The 23,445-nt window shown below is 35.5% G+C and overlaps 1 protein-coding gene across 2 annotated transcripts in view; it reads right to left on the minus strand.

Annotated features, from left to right (window-relative positions):
- ATAD2B (ATPase family AAA domain containing 2B) overlaps positions 1-23,445 on the minus strand; it is a 148,942-nt gene that overhangs the window by 98,577 nt on the left and 26,920 nt on the right. For both annotated transcript variants that reach the window (XM_024118530.3, XM_024118529.3), the window contains exons 3-11: positions 20,816-20,865; positions 20,312-20,465; positions 18,738-18,840; positions 16,979-17,087; positions 13,786-13,902; positions 10,871-10,946; positions 2,607-2,705; positions 913-1,024; positions 393-508 (exon numbers count right to left, since the gene is read on the minus strand). In XM_024118530.3, coding sequence (XP_023974298.2) covers positions 393-508; positions 913-1,024; positions 2,607-2,705; positions 10,871-10,946; positions 13,786-13,902; positions 16,979-17,087; positions 18,738-18,840; positions 20,312-20,465; positions 20,816-20,865 — 936 coding nt within the window. The remainder of the gene's footprint in view (positions 1-392; positions 509-912; positions 1,025-2,606; positions 2,706-10,870; positions 10,947-13,785; positions 13,903-16,978; positions 17,088-18,737; positions 18,841-20,311; positions 20,466-20,815; positions 20,866-23,445) is intronic.

Consider the following 23,445-nt stretch of genomic DNA (forward strand, 5'->3'; position numbering starts at 1 on the left):
TTCAAAAATACCACATCAATGAGTCAAAGAAACACCTCACTGAAACTGTGCTTTCAAAGACTAACCAGTATACCGTATCAAACTGAATGCTATTAGGAGACCAAATTAAGGAAAATCCACTTAGGCAATCCACTTGTAAATTCAAGGCTTGCATAAACGATCTCATCCTGTGTCTGACTCTTAAATGCTGAAATATAAACTTCAAGAACACACTTAGTACCACAGCTTTTGAGCCCTAAATAATAAAATTTCATTCCTAATTCTCATTGCTAGAACACATAAAATAAATACATATGAAATATTTATAAATAATATTTAGATTTATAATCACCTAATTGAAATTTGATAATTTAACAGTAATAAAAATAATAAACATCTAGGACATTACTCACCTTGGAGGCTGAATTTTAAATTTTTCAAAAATTTCTGGATATAAAAGTGGGAATACTACCATTTCCTTTAGTGCATGAATATGATGGCTCAATCCGCCTATGCTATCAAACCGCACCTTGGAAAGAAGTGGAAAAGTTTATTACAAAATAATTTTAACCGTTTATAGATATTTTTAATTTATGAGATAATCTTATGATTCCAAAATATATGCCTTCAGCAGGAACTGAAGTTTAAACATAAAGTTCATATATAAAGTTAAACAGAGTTCAAAAAACTATACTTTGGGGAATTCCCTGGAGGTCCAGTGGTTAGGACTCTGCGCTTCCACTGCAGGGGGCATGGGTTCAATCCCTGGTTGGGGAAATAAGATCTCGCATTCCGCACAACAAAAGAACAAAAAAAAAAAAACCCCACTAACAATGGTGATCTTCTACTTTTATTGTGTGTTGCGTTAGAAATAAGTAATGACCTTTAAAAAAAAAACAAAACTATTTCTAGAAAAACATTTACAAAACTTACTGATTTATCAATGTTCATTGGGTCAACATCAGCCAAGCTTGCACCCACTTTGACACGTTCTCGGAGAATACCACTAGCTAAATCTTCTGCTCTTAAGTTCATAGGCAAACATCTGAAATTTATAAACATTCAAGTAGATAGCATTAAAAGTCTCATATTCTTAATGTCATAAGCAAGTTTAAATCTTTGTTGACACATTTTCATCTTCCTCCCTTTTCTCATAACCCAGAAAATGACAAGAGATTTCATATTTTTAAACTACTTTTCCTAAATTCTTTTCAACAGGCCAGAAATAAATTTATTCACTAGAGAAAGTAAATAAGATCATCAATCCCTTTGTCCAAAAAGCCCAATCTAGTCTAAATTAGAAAACTTAACAAACCTGATATTCCACATTATGTAAGCATAACATAAAAAGACCTACTATTAATACTATAATATAATATACAGCATTAAATGAACTCAAGCTTTATTGTAACATTTAAATTTATCCTCAGATATTATGTGGGTATGTCTACTCAGACATGATTGAAGAAATAAATTTCCCTCTGTTTTATTCAAGGGAAAGCAATTTTAGACCCTATTTTGAAAACTAAGCATTATCTTTTGTGTAACTACCTTAAAATACATTTTTAGCTACTTAAAATCCTATATGATATTAATGTAATTACCCCTAAGAAAATATAATCTATTTCCTCTTTTAACATTGCGTAAACACCAAAAGATGACATAAATAGCCTAAAAAAAGTATAGCTTCTACAATGAATGTACTTTCACTGACATTTCTGAATCATAACGTACTTTAAAAATCTATTTCCAAAGCAGATAACAGAATAGTTCAGATTAAAGAGACATTAAAATCTTTTATTTAAACTTAGATTTTTCTCTTACGTTTTCATTCCATCATCCACATGTGGAACTCTTTTTAGCATACAATCTACACCAACCCAAACTTGTTTCCAACACCAGCTAACTGAAAACTTGGTATTTCTACAATAGATATATAATGCCAAATTATAGAAATGCTTTCTTTTCCTAAACATAAAATTTCTAAATAAAATGTACCTTTAGTATTATAAATATAAGCTAGAAAATTAACTTAAATTTTAGAGAATAAATTATAATTTGATGCTTTAATCACTTACTAGACAAAATACTGATTCTCTCCCCCACTGAAAACTCTCAAGATTTTAGTGAGCCATGTAGCAATGAGTCATTTACTCTAGTTAAGCAAAGATCACCAGAAGCACTCATTAAACCAAAGCTAAAACAAGTTTTCCAACAAAACCCAAGGGCTCCTGAAATAATTCTGTTAAAAACCAAATCTTACTCAAGTGCTATAATCATTATAAGCATCTAAAATCAACCTTGTTAAATGGATTTGGATTAGAGGAGTGGTACTGAAAAAGAGACTGTCCAAGAGGTTGCCTCTTCCCCTGGCTCTTTCTTTACCTTCCCACACACTATTTTATTGAGTACTTACAAAGCAAGTAATTTATGGGAAGTTTCCCAAGGTTAGATTTCTACTCTAAAAATTACTAAGTAAATACCAAGTCAGTGTATTACTCTAGACTAAAATATGTGTTAAGTATCACTGTTAGCAAAATGCTAGTACAGGTAAGAATCACATTCAAAAAGTTTAAATTGTTATTCCTTTTTCCTATCATGGAAATAACAATTAAAGCTTTACTAACCTATTTCTTGCTCTTGCCATGCTCTTTGATTTCCTTCTTTCAAAGCGTTCTTCATCAGAAGAAGTTGTGTCACTACTATGAATGGCATGCTTCTTTCTCCTATTTAAAGAGAGTAAAACCCTTAAAATCATTACAGCAGTGAAGGGCTTTTAAAAACACATTCTGAGCATCGTATCTACTATTAGCTCAGTAGAAAATATACACAGTCACTCATTCATTTGGCAAATATTTATTAAGATCCCTATACTCATGTAATTTACATCTGATGAAGTAAAAATATGGTAAGTTCTAAAGATAAAAAAGAAAAACAGGAGGAGAAGGAGAGGGAGGCTATAATTTTTTAAATAGGGTAGTTCATAAGGGCATCAAGCAACAAATTGAATTTGCATCCAAATTTAGGGAATGTCTATCACTGATTGATAAATAACACCGAACTCTTATTAGAAAAGAAAGTTTATCTTTTTCTCTTATTTTCCCTTTCCCAAATAATCAGAAAACAGTCCAGACACTAAAGAAAATAATATATTGGTTTACAGAGAGACAAGTGTTTCCACTTTCCACTTAAGACTTATATCCTGGTTTGAATTTCTTATAAAATGTATAAAGTATTTTTGATGAAATAAGCAAAGAAATAGTTTACAATCAGAACTACTATGGAATGAGTAGATAATGTATCAAGCTAAAATCATCCTCAAGGAAAAATAATACTTAATAAATGCTTCATTATTAATATACTTGATGACATCTCTATGATACCTATGGTAATCATACAAAATGGAATCTCTGTAAATTAATTTACTTCAAACTCAAACTGGCTTTCAAAGATGGTCCACAGCCTGTGCATCCCTATTTTACTGCAATTCCCACCAACCACAATAGCAAACCCAGATTTTTCCCAACTCTCATTAAGAACTTTAACCTGTCTAATATTCCTTCTCCTGATTAATAGAAGTCCCTTCATTTCATCCTGCATCAGTTTTTAATGTCTCCCAAAACTTCCCGAAGACTGTTGCAATAACTACCTACTCAATCTTTGCAATTCTGATATATAACCTCTCTCCTACTTCTTTCTCTCCATCAGGAAAATGCCTGTTTCCAAGTTTCTTATTTACCCTGTGTGTGTGTGTGTGTGTGTGTGTGTGTGTGTGTGTGTGTGTGTGTGGTGAGGCTAATATATAAAAATGTAATATATCTGAAAATAGCACAAATGAGGTAGGCAGAAGCAACAGTGTAAGTACAGGGCTAAAGAGATGATTCCAGATGATAACTCAAATGCACAAGAACAAATGAAGAGAACCAGAATAATAAAATAAAAGGTTACTATCCAAAAGCTATAAGCATGCACTTGATTGACTTTCTTCTCTCAACTTTTTAAAATAACATAGAATTATATAAATAACTTTAATAATGTATTGCTAGGTTTGTAAAATGTATAAACGTAACATGTATAACAATACCACAAAAAGCTGAGTGGACCTTAAAAGGGAAGGGGCCGCACCATATACAAAAGTAAGTCAAAATGGATCAAACACCTAAACACAGAGCTAAAACTATAAACTCTTAGGAAAAAACACAGGAGTAAATCTTCATGACGGCAGATATGGCAATGGATTCTTAGATATGAATGAAAAACACGAGCAACAACAAAGATAAACTGGGGTTTCCCTGGTGGCGCGGTAGTTGAGAGTCCGCCTGCCGATGCAGGGGACACAGGTTCGTGCCCCGGTCCGGGAAGATCCCACATGCCGCGGAGCGGCTGGGCCCGTGAGCCGTGGCCGCTGGGCCTGTGTGTCCGGAGCCTGTGCTCCGCAATAGGAGAGGCCGCAGGAGTGAGAAGCCCGTGTACCGCAAAAAAAAAAAAAAAAAGATAAACTGAACCTCATCAAAATTAAAGTCTTTTGTGCTTCAAAGAACATCATAAAGAAAGTAACAACTCACAAAATAGGATACAATATTTGCAAATCATATATCTGATAAGGAATTTGAATCTAGAATATATAAAGAGCTCTTACAAGTCAATGATAAAAAGACAACACAATTTTTACATAGGCACTGGACACAGAGACAGTTCTCAAAGGAAAATTTTAAAATGGCTAATAAGCACATGAAAAGATGCCTCATATCATTAGTAATCAGGGAAGTACTATTCAAAAACCACAATGAGATACATTTCATACTCGTTAGGATAGCTAGAATCAAAAAGTCAGACAATATTAAGCACTGGGGAGGATGTGAAAAACTGGAAGTCCCATACACTGCTGGAGAGAATGTAAAATGGTGTAGTCACTTTGGAAAACATTCAAGCAGTTCTTTTTTTTTTTTTTTTTTTTCTTTGCGGTACGCGGGCCTCTCACTGTTGTGGCCTCTCCCGTTGCGGAGCACAGGCTCCGGACGCGCAGGCTCAGCCGCTCCGCGGCATGTGGGATCCTCCCGGACCGGGGCACGAACCCGCGTCCCCTGCATCGGCAGGCGGACTCTCAACCACTGCGCCACCAGGGAAGCCCCTCAAGCAGTTCTTAAATGATTAAGCATAAAGTAATCACATGACCCAATAATTCTACCCTGAGGTATAGAGTCAAGAGAAATACAAAAATATATCCGGGAATTCCCTGGCAGTAGAGTGTAAGACTCCATGTTTTCACTGCCAAGGATGCAGGCTCGATCCCTGGTTGGGGAACTAAGATCCCACAAGCCACACAGTGTGGCCAAAAAAAAAAAAAAAAAACACAAAACTTGTACATGAATTTTTAGAGCACCATTATTCATAAAAGCCAAAAGCTGGAAACAACTCAAATGTCCATCAACCAATGAGTAGATGGACAAAATGTGACATAGTCCTACCTTGGAACATTATTTGACAATAAAAAGGAAGGAAGTACTGATAAATGCTTCAACATGTATGAACCTAGAAAACATGTAAACTGAAAGAAGCCAGTCACAAAGACCACATATTATATTCTCATTTTTACAAAATGCCCAGAATAGGCAAACCTATGAGGAAAGAAAGTAGATTAGTGGTTGCTTAGGACTTAGAGGATAGGGGTAGTGGTAGGAAGGTTAGAGTTAAAGAGAACAGGTTTCTTGCTAAGCAGATGAAACAGTATTTAAAATTGTCTGTGACAACAGTTCCATAGTTATCTGTGAATATACCAAAAAAAGAAAAAAAAAGCTGAATTATATGATGTGGATTTAATAAAGCTTTTTTTAAAAAAAAAGCTAGGTGAGACATCAGTGATGCTATTCCAGTCCTTTGTGGCTAGAGCATAGTTTTTAGTAGATAAGAAACTGTCCTTTGGATATGTAACTATCTGCGAGCTAATTATGTTTATTTTATTATGTGTTTTCACAACAAATGTTTACCAAAAATATCATGGAAGAGACTCAAGATAATATGAAATAAAAACAGAATGCTATGAAAAACCAGAGAACAAGAAAGCTATTCAAAAAAATTTTTTTAATGTTTGCCTAAATAAAATTGCAAGGATGGAAGATAAAAAGAATAAAATCTCTCAGGAAAAAAAAAAGGGGATGGCAAAAAAGACGAAGAAAAATGAGAGAAAAGGCAAGTGCCACAGAGGACCAACGTCCAATGTTGGACTAACATAAGAGTAGTTATTAAGCAGATGAGGAAAAAAATGAAGAGAAGAAACCTAACAAAAAATAATATAAGAAAATATCCCAGAGTTGAAAAAAAAAAATCTCCAAACCAATAGGGCCTAGAGCAAGAGGTTCAAAAAAAATGAACAAACGAACAAAAATATATATATATACACGTATATATATACATATTTATGTGCATCTACAAAGAAACAAGATATTAAACCAGACTGAATTCTCAACAGCAACAATATGTCATGGAGTACGGTGAAGGAAGAACTTTAAAGGTTTAGACGAAACCTATTTGGATCTACAATTCTCTTAACTCACAAAACTACTGGGAACTATGAAAATAAAACACATTTTCAAAGATGCAAAGATGCAAAATTGACTTCCACACATTCTTTCCGAGTAAATTACTTGAGATTATATTCCTGCAAAATGAAACAGTAAAGCAAAAAGGAGAAAGACATCAGATCTAGTAAGTGGTGGATCCAAACCATGAAAGCAATCTTAAGTTCTACAGCAGTCACTTTGCTGCAGGTCTAAAAAAGTGTCCCTCCAAAGTGGAACAGAAAGATGACATTAGGAGAGATGTCATCTGACAAAAAAAATATGAATGCTTTGGTATGTTCAGAAGCTTGGAAAACTTGAGGCTACTTGAATGTTAAAAAGGAGAATTCTTGGGACTTCCCTGGTGGTCCACTGGTTAAGACTCCGAATTCCCAATGCAGAGGGCCGGAATTCTGGTCAGGGAACTAGATCCTACATGCCGCAACTACAATCCCGCATGCTGCAACTAAAGATCCCACGTGCGGCAACAAAGATCCCACATACCTCAATTAAGACCCAGCGCAGCTAAATAAATAAATAAATTTTTTAAAAAAAAAAAAAAAAAAAAGGAGAACTCTTGAAATCATCACCTTTACTGAGACTATCAGGAGATCTCATTGGGTCCTTTTTCTCCATTTACATGAATCACTTCAAGAAGCCCCACACATTCCTGTCCCTGAAGGAATATGTAGGCTGTGCAGAAGGTGATACAATCGCCCCCATTCCTATCCCTTTGAACTCTATGTTCCCCTTCACCCCACTATCTTTTTCCAAGCATTTGTCACCATCTGACACACTATGTTTATGTATCCATTAGTTTATCTCCCTCTAGTAGAATGTAAGCTCCAAGAGAACAGGGATTTTTACATTTGTAACTTCTGAATATCCAATGCCTTGAACGTTATTTGGTGCATACAGAAGATATACATTTGTTGAATGAAGGAATAAACTTAATTCCAGGAGCATTTCCCATTGAGTGGCCAGAGGTAGTAATAAAATCCACAGAGGATATTTAACTCTAGCACTCTATATAGCTCTATGATGAAAAACACTGTAATTACTCATAGAAATGTAAAAACTATTCATTGGTTTTCAACTCTTAGAATTAACCTAGAAATAAGTCAAGTGAGCCTTAATAACTGTCCCAGAACCAACTATAAGTGTTATCAGTCCTGGCAATATAAAAATGTAGAGAGAGTGGATATTAAGGTCCTAATCTTAAAAGTGAGGAGTCAAAAGATACTGTCTACAGTTAATGAAACAAAAATGGAGATTCAAGTATAATGATTCAAACTTCCTGTGACCAAAGAAGAACTGAGGTTAGTGTTACAACTGTATAAGGCTGAGGAAGAAATCAAAAGACAAGAAATAGAATGTCATTTATATAGTATATGGAAATAGCTACCAAAATAACCAAAAGCAGAAATGTTTAAATTGATTGCTAAATGACAATAAGATTGAAGGTGAGGAAAAGTGGGTTGGGGAACATTACTTTTATTAAACCTAGTCTACTAGCTATTTGAACCAAGTCTATGTATTACTTTGATAGGAAAAATTAAGTACAGAAAAAAGATCATCAGAAGCTAAGATTCAACACTGAAGTAAAAATGGCCCCAAAGCTGGTTGAGGTACAAAATCCTTAATCAGAACACAAACCCTAGAAATTCCCTGGCGGACCAGTGGCTAGGACTCCACACTTTCACTGCAGAGGGCCTGGGTTCAAACCTGGTCAGGAACTATAATAAAATCCCACAAGCAGCACGGTGTGGCCAAAAAAAACAACCAAAAAATCCTATTAGCCCCAATGGCAAGATTATTAACAACCACGAACCCTCAAAGATATAATACCATTACCACAAAATATATTTCTTAATCATCAATCTTAATGGGGACATGCTAGAGGCATTCCCAGTAAAGAAGTGGGGTACAAAATTAATATACAGAAATTAACTGTTCTCACATATAGAAATAACCACTTGAGAAAAATATAAGAATGAAGAATGGAATAATGGGGAAAAAAAGGACAGGGGCATCTTTTATGTAATATAATATTTATACATTATATATAATTTGATAATAAATGTGGCAACTGGTATCAATGGAGAAATTATAGACTTATTCAATAAATGAGGTTGGGACAACTCATTTTCCACCTGGGAAAAAAGCTGGATCCATACTACAAATCTCACACCAGGATAAAATTCAAATGGATCAAAATTAAAGAGTAAAAAATTAAACATTAAAAATAAATGAAGGTTGTATATGCATAACTGATTCACTTTGCTGTACTCCTGAAACTAACACAACACTGTAAATCAACTATACTCCAATAAAAATTAAATTAAAAAAAAATCAGTATACTAAATGGAAAAAAAATAAAATAAAAATAAACAAAGGTGAACTTCCTTAAAACTCTGGATTTGGGAAGGCTTTTCTAACTATGATTCAAAATCTAAAAGCCTTAGTAGGCTGATAAATTTGACGACATAAAAAAAAAAATTTTCTGGTAAAGACAACCAAAGGCAAAGTTAAAAGACAAACTCTGGGGCTTCCCTGGTGGCGCAGTGGTTGAGAGTCCGCCTGCTGATGCAGGGGACACGGGTTCGTGACCCGGTCCGGGAGGATCCCACATGCCGCGGAGCGGCTGGGCCCGTGAGCCACGGCCGCTGAGCCTGTGCGTCCGGAACCTGCGCTCCACAACGGGAGAGGCCACAACAGTGAGAGGCCCGCGTACCACAAAAAAAAAAAAAAAAAAAAAGACAAACTCTGACCTGAGGAAAAAGACTGGCAATTTGTGACAAACAACTGATCTCTCTACTATATAAAGAAAGAACTACTAAAAATAGATAAAAAAGCAAGAACCTTCACATGGTCATATATTTTTGTAAAATTAGCAATAGTTATTAAACAAAAAAAAAAGAGAGCAAGAACCTATTAAAAAATAGGCAAACTTTACAAACAGACATTTCAGAAAAAAAGTAAATGTCTTAATGTCTTTTAAACATATGAAAAATTACTCTCATAAGAGATATAAAAATAAACCAAGATTTCATTTTCAATTCTCAGACTGGCAAAAATCCAAAAAGTTTGAAAATATGTTTTGCCGGCAGAAATATGGAAAAATTGGCACTTAGATACATTGTTGGGTGGACTGCAAACTGATTCAATACCATTGAAGGTCATCAAAATTACAATTTCATATTCCCATTAACTCAGAGATTCCACTTCTATGAAATTATCCTACAAATATACTTGCACACATGTAAAATGATTATGCAAGGGTATTCATTATATTGTATTTTATAATAGCAAAAGACTGAAAGCAACCTGACTCTCAATAAAAAACTAATTTAGGGCTTCCCTGGTGGCGCAGTGGTTGAGAGTCCACCTGCCGATGCAGGGGACACGGGTTCATGCCCCGGTCCAGGAGGGTCCCACATGCCGTGGAGCGGCTGGGTCCGTGGGCCATGGCCGCTGGGCCTGCACATCCGGAGCCTGTGCTCTGCAGCGGGAGAGGCCACAGCAGTGAGAGGCCCGCGTACCGCAAAAAAAAAAAAAAAAAAACTAATTTAAAAATTACAGTATATCTATATTATACATAGTAATGTTATACAACTATAAACATAAATGTGAAATTTCACTAAAATGAAAAGACAGTTAAAATAAATCAAGTGAAAAATACAAGGTGTGGACAATGTGCACAGTATATTTTGTGTAAAAAGAAGGGATAACAATCAATATATGTATTAGCACATATATACATACATATATATGAACATATTCTTTAAGAATATACAAACCAATAAAAATGTTTCTATGGGATAGTGACAGGCTACTGAGGCTAGAAAAAAGCTTTTCATGTTTATTTTTTAATTTTATTTTTGAGCCATGGGGAATATATTACCTTTTCAGAAAACATAATAGACAAAATTATATTCCAAAATCAAAAAGCCTCCTTTGTATACCTAAAAGAAAGGGCAAAAGGAAACTAAAAGTAGCAAAGACTAATTGAATCAATGCACCCAATGAAAGCAATGTGAGTCTCTTAGATTCAACTCTCCTAAAAGACCAGAGAGCTGTATAGCTTTAGGGAACATAATTGTTAAAACAAAAACCACTTTGGGCAAACTGAAACAGGAAGATAATAGTCACATATGGGGTAAAAACTATTAGTCACTAAAGAAAGATGCTATTTACTTCTTCATTGGCGTTGTCATTAACACCATCAATACCTATATTCTAATTGTAAGGCATTATACTGTGTATTACTTAAAGGAGGTATCTAAAATGATAGATGGAAATATTTCCTCCTTTCAAAAACTAACAAAACATACCTGATATGACTCCTTCTTGCTGGAGATCTGTGAATATCAAAGAGCGTATTTTCCCTCTTTTTTTGATGAGCGGGTACTGAAAGAAAAAAATAAAAAAAAAAGACAACATAGAAATAACTGATAATAAATTGATAAACTGATGTATTAAAGAAGAAGAAATTAGTTCTGTTAACTTTCTGAACATAAGCCAGTCATATGTCTTCAAGTTCTAAATGCTGCCTAGAAGAAGCACAACAAAAATTAAAACTTTGTGGTAAATACTGTAAGTTTCACATAAACATTCTAAAAAAGAATGTTAAGCTAAATCTTTGTGACTTTGGGTTAAACAAAGATTTCTTTGACACATCACCAAAGCACAACCCATTAAAAAATTTTTGAGAGCGACTTCCCTGGTGGCACAGTGGTTAAGAACCCGCCTGCCAATGCAGGGAACATGGGTTCAATCCCTGGTCTGGGAAGATCCCACATGGCTTGGAGCAACTAAGCCTGTGTGCCACAACTACTGAGCCTTCACTCTAGAGCCCGTGAGCCACAACTACTGAGCCCATGTGCCACAACTACTGAAGCCCAGGTGCCTAGAGCCCGTGCTCTGCAACAAGAAGCCACGACAATGAGAAGCCCACGCACCACAATGAAGAGTAGCCCCCACTCTCCGCAGCTAACTAGAGAAAGCCTGTGTGCAGCAACAAAGACCCAAAGCAGCCAAAAATAAATAAATAAATAAATTTATAAAAAATAAATTTTTTCATTAACTGAAATTCATCAAAATTACAAATTCTTCTCTTAGAAAGACACTATTAAGAGAATTTTTTTAAAAACCTACAGACTGAGAAACTATTTACAAACCACAAGGACTGATATCTGAAGTACATAAGGAACTCTCAAAACTTCAATAATAAAAAAACAAACAGCTGAATTGAAAAAATGGGCAAGAGATTTGAATATTTCACCAGAGATAATGTTGGCAAATCAGCACGTAAAAATATGCTCAACATCATTAGTAATTAGGGAAATGTAAATTGAAACTACAATAAATATGTATTAAAATTAATTTGAAAAAATGACCACACCATATGTTGGCAAGAATGTGGAGCAACTGAAACTCTCATACACTCTTAGTGAGAATGTAAGCAGTATAATCACCTTGGAAAAGAGTTTGGTAATTTCTTAGAAACTTAAACATACACATAATCATAAAATGCAGCCATTCCACTCCTAGGTGTTTATAAGAAAAATGAAAATATATGTCCAAACAAAGACTTGCAAACATATGTTCATAACAACTTTATTTAAAATAGCCAGACACCAGAAAGGTCAACAATCCAAATATCCATCAACAAATGAATGGATAAACAAATTGTGATATACCCATACAATGGAATGCTACTCAGCAATAAAAACACTACTGTTATAGTCGACAACATGGATGAGTCTTAAAATTATTATATTGAGTGAAAGAAGTCAGACAAAAAAAAGAGTATATACTGTATATAAAATTAAAGAAAATGTAAACTAATCTATGGTGACAGAAAGCAGATGAGATCTGTCACTGCCTGAGGGTTAGGAGTGGGGAGGCAAAAGAAAGTTAGGAGTAGATTATAAATAGGCAGAACGAAATTTGGGGGAGTTGATGAACATATTCATTACCTTGAGTGCAGTGACAGTTTCATAGGTATATCCCTCAGATAGTTCAAACTTGCCAAATTGTACACATGAAATATTATATATGCAATGGCAGTGAACTACATATAAATTATACCTCTTTAATAATGCTTTAAAAAAAAAAAACCTAGAAAAATGGCTCACAATCTTTTTTCTGTCCCAACATACTTCCCCCATTATTAACAGTGCTATCTTTGACAGTGATTCCTAACTGGAGTAGAGAAATGTCTACATACTTGGGCAAGCTTCTCATGAGGTAACTCTAATAATTCCAGAGAATCAATCACTGCTTCAGAGCGTTAAGAGTTTGAATAAAATGATCCAGGTTCTTCCTTGAAAACATTATGCTAAGTGAAAGAAGCTAGACACAAAAGGTCACACATAGGCAAATCTATCGAGACAGAAAGTATCAATACATTAGTGATTGCTAAGGGCTGTGGGGATCTAAGTGTAGAAGTAATAAAATGTCCTGGAATTAGATAGTGGTGATGACTGCACACCCTTGTGAATATACTAAAAAGCAATAAATTGTACAGATTAAAAATCACAAAACCCAGCAAAAATGGTGAATTTCATGATATGTGAATTTTATTTCAATTTTTTAAGAATTGGAGGAAATCGGGCTTCCCTGGTGGCGCAGTGGTTGAGAGTCCGCCTGCTGATGCAGGAAACAAGGGTTCGAGCCCTGGTCCGGGAAGATCCCAAATGCCGCGGAGCGGCTAGGCCCGTGAGCCATGGCCGCTGAGCCTGCGTGTCCAGAGCCTGTGCTCCGCAACGGGAGAGGCCACAACAGTGAGAGGCCCGCATAACGCAAAAAAATGTGCCCCGCAATGGGAGAGGCCCGCATAAAGCAAAAAAAAAAAAAAAAAAAAAAAAAAAAGATTTGGAGGAAATCAATAGTGCTGGAATTTCCCAACAGCTGGGAAGAAAGTCAATAAAACAGTACCTGTGGAACTGATTACCTGTCATTAGATTTAAGAGCATTAAGATAAACTTTTTCCTTCTCAAAAAAAAAAAAAAAAAAAAAAAAACCAAAAACAAAACACAAACATAGGTTACTGGCCAAGTTGCCCTTTTCTGACTTTAGCTAAATTATCAATACTTAACCACTTGGAACACAGAGAAACTTGCCCTAAAGAACTGCTATAAGAAATTTCATTCTTTTAAATTCAGCAACACTGATTTTTTTAAGGGGTGGAGTAGAATAAGCTACTCTACTACAAAAAGAAAAGAAGTTACTTAGAGTCTCTTACCTATTGGAGGTGCTTGGTATCGATCCACTGTTTTTCTTTGTCTCAAATTATATGGCCTATCATTTTCTTCTCCTTCTGCCTCTTCAACCTCAATATCTCCATCTTCCTCTTGAGATTCTAGTTTCACAGACACACACACACACAAATACTGTTTTAATCCACAAGGATTGGTCCACTCTAGAACTGAATATTTATATTTTAATTTTATTCTTTCTGCCCAAGTGAGCTTTAAAAATGTCAACATTGCATGATACAGCATAAATCAATACAATTAAAAATGAACCCTGATGGGGGCTTCCCTGGTGGCACAGTGGTTAAGAATCCACCTGCCAATGGAGGGGACATGGGTTCAATCCCTGGTCCAGGAAGAGATCCCACATGCCGCAGAGCAACTAAGCCCCTGTGCCACAGATACTGAGCCTGCACTCTAGAGCCCACAAGCCACAACTACTGAGCCCTCTCACCACAACTACTGAAGCCTGCACGCCTAGAGCCCAGAGCCCATGCTCCGCAACAAGAGAAGCCACCTCAATGAGAAGCCCTTGCACCACAACGAAGAGTAGCCCCTGCTCACCACAACTAGAGAAAGCCCATGTGCAGCAACGAAGACCCAACGCAGCCCAAATTAAATAAATAAATTTAAAAAAAAACGACAGATGTAAAAGAAAATGTCTTTCTTAAAAATATTAGTTCTCTAGAGCTAAATATATCAATATGATCAATTTGAGCTCCTGATTTACCTATGACCTTTCAATCTTTTTGTATTACCTTTTTGGTCATACAAAGCAATAATAGAATATGATTCAAAACTTTATTACTAAATATTAGTTCTCTGCTAAATATATCAATATGATCAATTTGAGCTCCTGATTTACCTATGACCTTTCAATCTTTTTGTATTACCTTTTTGGTCATACAAAGCAATAATAGAATATGATTCAAAACTTTATTACTGCACACTTCATTCAATGCCCAATTAACCACTGAATAAGGTCAGTATTCACATACTACTTGATAGTTCAAAAAAAAACGCTTAAAAGATAATTACTAATCTTACAGCAAGAGCAATTTTTGTTGGCAGTATAATGGTTTGTTAGGCCCGCTGACAACAGGTAAACACAGATTAGTCATTTTGGTAGAAAAATTCAGGCAGGGATTGGGAGAGAACATAAAGCAGATTTCTGGGGTATTGGTAATAGTTTATGCCTTGACATGAGTGATCACTTTATGATAATTCACCTAGCTATACATTTAAAAAATAAATTACGGGACTTCCCTGGTGGTGCAGTGGTTAAGAATCCACCTGCCAGGGCAGGGAGGCAGGTTCGACCTCTGGTCCGGGAAGATCCCACGTGCCATGGAGCAACTGAGCCCGTGTGCCACAACTACTGAGCCTGCGCTCTAGATCCCGCAAGCCACAATTACTGAAGCCAGCGTGCCTAGAGCCCGTGCTCCACAACAGGAGAAGCCACCACAATGAGAAGCCTATGCACCACAACAAAGAGTAGCCCCTGCTCACCACAACTAGAGAAAGCCTGTGCGCAGCAACGAGAACCCAACGCAGCCAAAAATAAATTTTAAAATAAGTAAATAAATAAATAAAAAGTAAATTATAATGTACCTAAATTCTAAAAGTTTATTTTTAAAATGTGGTTTGGGGGACTTCCCTGGCAGTCTAGTGGTTAAGACTCTGTGCTTCCAATGCAGGGGGAACGGGTTCCATCCCTGGTGGGAGAACTAAGAATCCACATGCTGCCTGGCGTGGCCAAAAAATATTAAAAAAAAAAAAAAAAAGCAGTTTGGCTATAGCTATAATGTGGCATCTATTTATAATTTAAAATAAAAGTCTGGTGAAACTTTATAAGCTTATGGTCCTCAAATGCAATGTACTTTATGATTAACTTTTTAACCACAGGAATTGTCACTATAACACAATCATATTAAGACATTGGAGAAATGTTAAAACTGTCAGCCATGCTCAGTGAAATAAGAAACTAAAAATGCAAAGGACTTTACAATTTACTCATGACATCTGAAAGCTTACTCAAAGTTTTTTTAAACGTTTATTATTAAGTTATATAGAAAATCAGCAAATACAGTATTACTTAACTAAATAACACTATAAATCACTTGTACCCACATAAGTTTCCTTAAACCTTCAAAAAAATTACTTTTTGAAAAAAAAAACCTTGCATTATTTATTATGGGAAGAAATTCTATACATGGCAAATCTACTCTGGGAAATCTACAAAGATGTTCAGTTAAAGATAAGGCAAAAATCACATTATAAATCTGTCTCACCTATACTGATTTTCTCCAAAGGAAGCAATATACAGGTTCTAGCTGTAACAACAATATCTGCTCAATAAAATACCTTCATTAGAAATATCACCTCTTCAAAACTTGCTAATAATATATTAATTACAGAATTTGAGAAATAAACCCATTCTTCTCCATCTAAGCTACACAAATAGTAGAACTAATAAGATTCCCTGGTGAAATACAACTACCTTGCATTTACAGTACACCAAATCTTCTTAAAATCCATTTTAATAAAGAAGGTTAACACCTACAGAATTAAATCCTATGGATGCACTGGTCATCAATTTATAATCCTTGGGGCAAACGTGCTTTCATCTGTTCCCAGCTCCAGCCCGACAAGTCCAATCAGGATTCAATTCAAAATGCAGACAGGCCTCAGAAAAGAGCAGTACAACTCCCTCCACTAGAACTGGCAGTCTCTCTTTCTCTTAACTGTACCATTTACTACTCCTCTGTCCATAACTAAATTTGAGACCCAAATAATCCTAGATTTAGAGGCTACGGATAGAAGGTGGCTATGGACAGAGACTTCCAGTTAGAACATACCTAAACACAAAAGAGGCCTCACCTAACAAGCAAATCAGCACATGGCAAATGCTACACCAGATTAGGTCACTTAAGGACTACCAATAGCTACTAATAAGATATATTACATAACAATGCATAGTGTACAGCAAAGGCATTTTTCCAAATGAAGAAAATGAATACTCAGAAATGCCAATGGAATAAAAATTATTCCAAATTATGTAACGTAGACCTCTAAAGCCAAAAATCACCCATCCAGCAATATTACACATTTATTACTTGTACATATTTTCTTCCCTCCCACCTGAACTTTGTAGTATTTATTTCATAAGGTGCTTTTACAAACCTTCTTCTTCACCCTCAGTAGAGACTTCATGATGATTTTGTATCCCATAACTATTTCTTCTCAGTGACTTTCTTCGCCTTTTCACTCTTGAATACATATCCATGTTTTCCTTTTAAAGAGAGAAATCTGTCAAATATTAACATGAATTTTATTCCCAGCTATAAATATCATTAACCCAATGGGACATGCCCATTCAATAAAATTTATTGAGGACCTATTTGCAAGGCAAAGATTCATGAAAATGGACCTTACTGAATTCAATACATGTAAGAAACAAGAGGAAAAACAAATAAAACTTATAAAATATTGGAAAATGTAAAACTACAATGCCATGGACATACTTTCTCCCTTAAGCAAATTACAGCCTAGTAGGATAAAACAAGCCAAGTCACAGGTAACTATAAAAGAAAGTAGAGGGCTTCCCTGGTGGCGCAGCGGTTAAGAATCCGCCTGCCAATGCAGGAGACACGGGTTCGAGCCCTGGTCCAGGAAGATCCCACATGCCACGGAGCAACCAAGCCTGTGCACCACAACTACTGAGCCTGTGCTCTAGACCCCAAGAGCCACGACTGCTGAGCCCACGTGCCACAACTACTGAAGCCCACGTGCCTAGAGCCCGTGCTCCACAACGAGAGAAGCCACCACAATGAGAAGCCCATGCGCTGCAACAAAGACTCAACACAGCTGAAAATAAATAAATAAATAAAATTTATTAAAAGTAATAATAATAAAATAAAAGAAAGTAGAACAAGTTTAATGCCATAAAGAAAGGTACGTGGGCGTTCCCTGGTGGCCTAGTGGTTAGGATTCTGGGCTTTCACTGCTGTGCCCTGGGTTCAATCCCTGGTCAGGGAACTGAGATCCCACAAGCACAAGGTACAGAACAGTCTAGAATTCAAAAAGATTAATCTGCCCCCGCCAGCCGTGTTTGGGGGAGGAGGGGAGGAAGCATCTGAAATGAGCCTTGAAACAAGGTAGAACTGCATCAGTCCTTAACCAGAAGTATTAACAGGAGTAAAAGATAGGAGAATAAGAATGATTCGTTTATATTTGGGCAATGGTATGTGAGAAAAAGTTGAAACCAGATTATGAAGGTCAAGGCGTTTTTAATTAATTCAATACACATTAAAAAACCATTAAAGAGACTTCTCTGTTGGTCCAGTGGTTAGGACTCTGCCCTCCCAATGCAGAGGGCACGGGTTCAATCCCTGGTCAGGGAACTAAGATCCCACGTGCCGCACAGTGCCGAAACAAACAAAAAAAGACTATTAAAGGTTCCGATGAGAAAAGTGACAGAATCAGAGGTGGACTTTAAGATGACCCTCTGCAGAAGTGTAGAGGGTCTTTTGGGGAAGGTTGTGGCAAGCTGGGTAAGGATAAAAGAAGAAAGAAAACAATAAAATCCCAGATTAAACTGGAAACGAAGAAGGAACAATTCTGTTAATTCAAGAAAATCCAAATGCTGCTCTCTCTCTCTCTCTCAATTCCTCAGTCCAAATAAAAAATACATGCAGGGCTTCCCTGGTGGCGCAGTGGTTGAGAGTCCGCCTGCCGATGCAGGGGACACGGGTTCGTGCCCCGGTCCGGGAAGATCCCACATGCCGCGGAGCGGCTGGGCCCGTGAGCCATGGCCGCTGAGCCTGGGCGTCCGGAGCCTGTGCTCCGCAACGGGAGAGGCCACAACAGTGAGAGGCCCGCATACCGCAAAAAAAAAAAAAAAAAAAATACATACAAAGGTTGTTAAAGTTAATATACTCACAAATTCTGTATCTGTCCACATTCGAAGCCGTTCTACTTCTCCTGATCGACGATTCCTTCTAATGTTTATGTTATCCATTTCCTGTAGTACAGCTTCAGCAGTACTACAATTATATAATAAAACTAGGGTTTAGACAACCATGGAATCAAACACTGTGTCATACATGTAAAAGAGCTCTTCGTCAACACATAATTAAATCATCTCTGATATGTAACTGTACCTAACATCCCAATTAATATCTGTTTCTGAACTGGCATCCACCAGAAGATAATGCCTCAAAAACAGATGGAGGGGCTTCCCTGATGGCGCGGTGGTTGAGAGTCCGCCTGATGATGCAGGGGACGTGGGTTTGTGCCCCGGTCCGGGAAGATCCCACATGCCGCGGAGCGGCTGGGCCCGTGAGCCATGGCCGCTGAGCCTGCGCGTCGGGAGCCTGTGCTCCGCAACGGGAGAGGCCACAGCAGTGAGAGGCCCGCATACCGCAAAAAAAAAAACAGATGGAAGCGGAATTCTCTGGTGGTCCAGTGGGTATGACTCAGCACTTTCACTGCTGGGGCCCAGGTTCGATCCCTGGATGGGGAACTAAGATCCCACAAGCCATGCAGCACAGCCAAAAAACAACAAAAAAGATGGAATCAGAACATTTTCTACCTTAATATAATAAAACTTACAAATATAAGACCTTTGTTTATAAGTCTCCAAATAATTAAATTCATAATGCTACTACAAATAACTGACTACCAGACCTAAGGCACTGAAAAAAAAAATAATTCAAATCTTTTTATTTTTATTTGAAGATGGTGTTAAAAATTGTATAGAAAAAAGGATTTGTAAAAAGTTTAAAGCTAATATAAGGTTAACTGAATAGATCCTTTTAGAAATTAGAGGACACTGACGTCCACAAAATATATGGTAACATTGGCACATTTTATGTTTTAAACACACACATAGCCCAGATACTGATCTAAGTACTTAACGGATAATAACTAATACTCAAATTTGACACTACCACTATAGAATATAATTTCTTCTCCTTTCAAACAGCAATTACACTGACCTCACTTCTCCAGGCTATTGCAGTGATTAAGGAGGATGATTTATTAGCTGAGAAGAATGAAGTTTCATTGCATGTAGACACTGAGCAGTCAGCTAGGCTACATCCAACATGTGCAGTCTCAAAAGACTTTCAATTCAGAATCTTGACTAAGTAAAACTATGCCTACTATATATCAATAATGAAACTTAATGTTGCTTGAAAATTGTCAAAAACACAAATGTTAAATGAGCAAATATTAAAGGACTATAGTCGTGAAGTCAAAATAAAATTACTTTTTATATTATCTATGCACAAGAGCTTTGAAAAGTATGAGAAAAAATGAGTTATCATATAAACTGTATTAAATCTAATAAAGTAACTAGAAACTGACAATCATTGCTAACCATGGTTAATTCAAATTAAGTTTTTAAATAATTGTATTGATTGCTAAGTCAGCGCTTAAGTTACTTTTTAAAACATAACTGGCTTTAAAAAACCAACAGTTACATGAAACTGCTGACTGCAAAAGCATTCATACCTATTTACTAGTTGATCAAATAACAAACTCTGGTTCACGCTTTCAAATCTGTTTTTCCTGGAACGACAACTTTTTCTGACTTCCATGTCACCATTTATACAAGAAAGGTCCCCATCTCCCTTCTTTTCGCCTCGAAGGGGATGGCTTCGAAGGGCTACAAGAGAGAAATTTCCGTTTCAAAGTACAGAGTATAAAAAGAAAGAAAAAAAATCAAAAATTACTTTTAAAAGACTATAAAAAGCTTACTATAACCTCTTAAATGGCTTTAATATCCAAAATCTAAAATTTCTATAATTGTTTACAATCTGCCATAATAATTTAAATTATTTCAGTTGTACTGATTTCTCAGTGTTTAACAATTACATATTTACCATGACTGAAACCCAGTCACTTCCAACAGTATACTTAGCAAACTAGTAAATTACGTTATTTTACCCCACTTTAATACTCTTAACAACATTATAAGAATTTCAATACTAACCAGTTTCATAACAGAATACTCACATAAGCTACTATGTCCGTTTGGTAATGTAGCACCAGGCTGAGAAGTTAACCTAGAACACAATTATATTTAATATGCAAACACATCAACATTCATTTAAAGAAGCAAGAAATGCAAATACTGGTGGAATCATTTTAATCTTTAAAATGTCAGTAATGTAATATTACTTTTTTAAGAGTAATGACATTTGTTTACCCTAAGACTGATAATATACCAATTAATAAAATATACTAGCTAAGAGTCATTTCATTACTTCAAGAAAAGTTTTAATAACAGATTACAAACTGAACTTACTCTCTTCAACTCTATTAATTAAAATCCAATGAAAAGGCTTAAGCTTAATATGTATCATAAAGTTAAATGACGCCATAAGTAACAATGGTCACAGTCATTTACTATTGGTTTTTGTTGACAACATAAAATTCAAACAATGACAAAGTTATTCAAATGATAAACTGTAAGACGAAAAAAGTATTTGAACACCAACACCACTTAATAATTTCCTCAAAGTATTATATTACACATTCTAAACTAATAAATGAAAACTTAGCTAATTTCTCAAAATCTATTGTACAACTCTTCCTTTTGGTGGAGGAACAGAAATGTTAAGTCACTAGAAAGATACTTAAAGGGTCATTAAAACATGAAGACTTATGAAGAAAGTCACAGTACACCTTACTATAATTAGAAATTCAAACCCAAAATCTAAATTGTTACATAGTAAAAAGAGCTATCAATTTAAACTTACTAGGGTATTTTTTGAAATATCCAACAATTATCATTTTCAAAGATTAAAAAAGGTGGAGAGAGGACATTCAAAAAACAGTACATATGACTGTCATCTGCTTATCTATGTGGTTTGCACAACATTTTTTAACTAAAATAGTCTAACATTTTTGGTTACTCCAGCATTCTTCATGTAAAATTATAAATGTTAAATGTTATAAATATTAATTATAAATGCTCCTGTCTAATAAAGGTCACAGATAGGATGACTAAAGGTATGAACAAAAACTATTCTGTGTCTTCAGACTATCAAAAACACAAAATAAAAAACTCCATCCCTCCTTTCCCCATAAAAACAACACAACCATCTTGTTCTAATATACTACCTCTTAGAAAGTATTTCATTTTTAGCATCTTTATATACAAATACACAATCCTCCTTGTATATGAGTTTGACTATAAAGTAATAGAATTGATGTGTTAACAGGTCATTCCTTAGAAGATTATACATGTGGAATTCCCTAGAATCACTCTTAAAATGCACTTAAAACCACATAGAAAAATAATAAATATAGTTTGACTTTGGACCCAATATAATATTAACTCAGTTTAATCACTTAATTCACAAGTCTTGGCTCCATATGAATTTTAGCTGTATGTAAGACCAAATGGTTGGAATTTTACACACTTAAATTATTCAAAAGAATAAGATGCTAACCCTAAAATCATTCTACAAAAGAAATCTAAAACCTTTCTGAACAATAGTAACATCACTGGGATAAAAGCAAAATAATAATTTATGTCCCTCGAAAGAAGACAGTGCTTACTTGGCTTTTATTTCATTGCTAATGAAAGATCTATTTTAAGGTGGGGGGAGAAAACAAACTTGTTTTTCAATCAATCCAATTACCAATTATAGTTTATTGTTGTCATTTTACAATTAACATTTCTCTTTATAAAAAGGAGAAAAAGGAGATAGAATATGAAATACTTGGGTATAATAATAGAGAATATTGGGATTTTAAGGGTTGGTCTGCCTATACAATAATAAAGGTGCCTAAAAAGTCTCTTAAATCAATGTTGCAAAAATTAATCACTTAAAATGTAACCAGGTGGGTTCACTGCTTAAATTAATCCAATAAATCCTTTATGATTATGAAGTCTCCTTTATTTTTAAAAGGGGCTGTGACAAAAATAAACTCAAAATGGATTAAAGGCCTAAATGTAAGGCCAGACACTATAAAACTCTTAGAGGAAAACATATAGGCAGAACACTCTGTGACATAAATCACAGCAAGATCCTTTTTGACCCACCTCCTAGAGAAATGGAAATAAAAACAAAAAAAAACAAATGGGACCTAATGAAACGTAAAAGCTTTTGCACAGCAAAGGAAACCATAAACAAGACGAAAAGACAACCCTCAGAATGGGAGAAAATATTTGCAAATGAATCAGAGAAAAGGGAACCCTCTTGCACTGCTGGTGGGAATGTAAATTGATACAGCCACTATGGAGAACAGTATGGAAGTTTCTTAAAAAACTAGAAATAGAACTACCATATGACCCAGCAATCCCACTACTGGGCATATACCCTGAGAAAACCATAATTCATAAAGAGCCATGTACCACAATGTTCATTGCAGCTCTATTTACAGTAGCCAGGACATGGAAGCAACCTAAGTGTCCATCGACAGATAAATGGATAAAGAAGATGTGGTACATATATACAATGGAATATTACTCAGCCATAAAAAGAAATGAAACTGAGTTATTTGTATTGAGGTGGATGGACCTAGAGCCTGTCCTACGGAGTGAAGTAAGTCAGAAAGAAAAAAACAAATACCATATGCTAACACATATATATGGAATCTTAAAAAAAAAAAAAAAAAAAAAAAGAGGTCATGAA

Source organism: Physeter macrocephalus, chromosome 12 (assembly GCF_002837175.3).
Source record: "Physeter macrocephalus isolate SW-GA chromosome 12, ASM283717v5, whole genome shotgun sequence".
Classification (NCBI taxonomy): Eukaryota; Metazoa; Chordata; class Mammalia; order Artiodactyla; family Physeteridae; genus Physeter; species Physeter macrocephalus.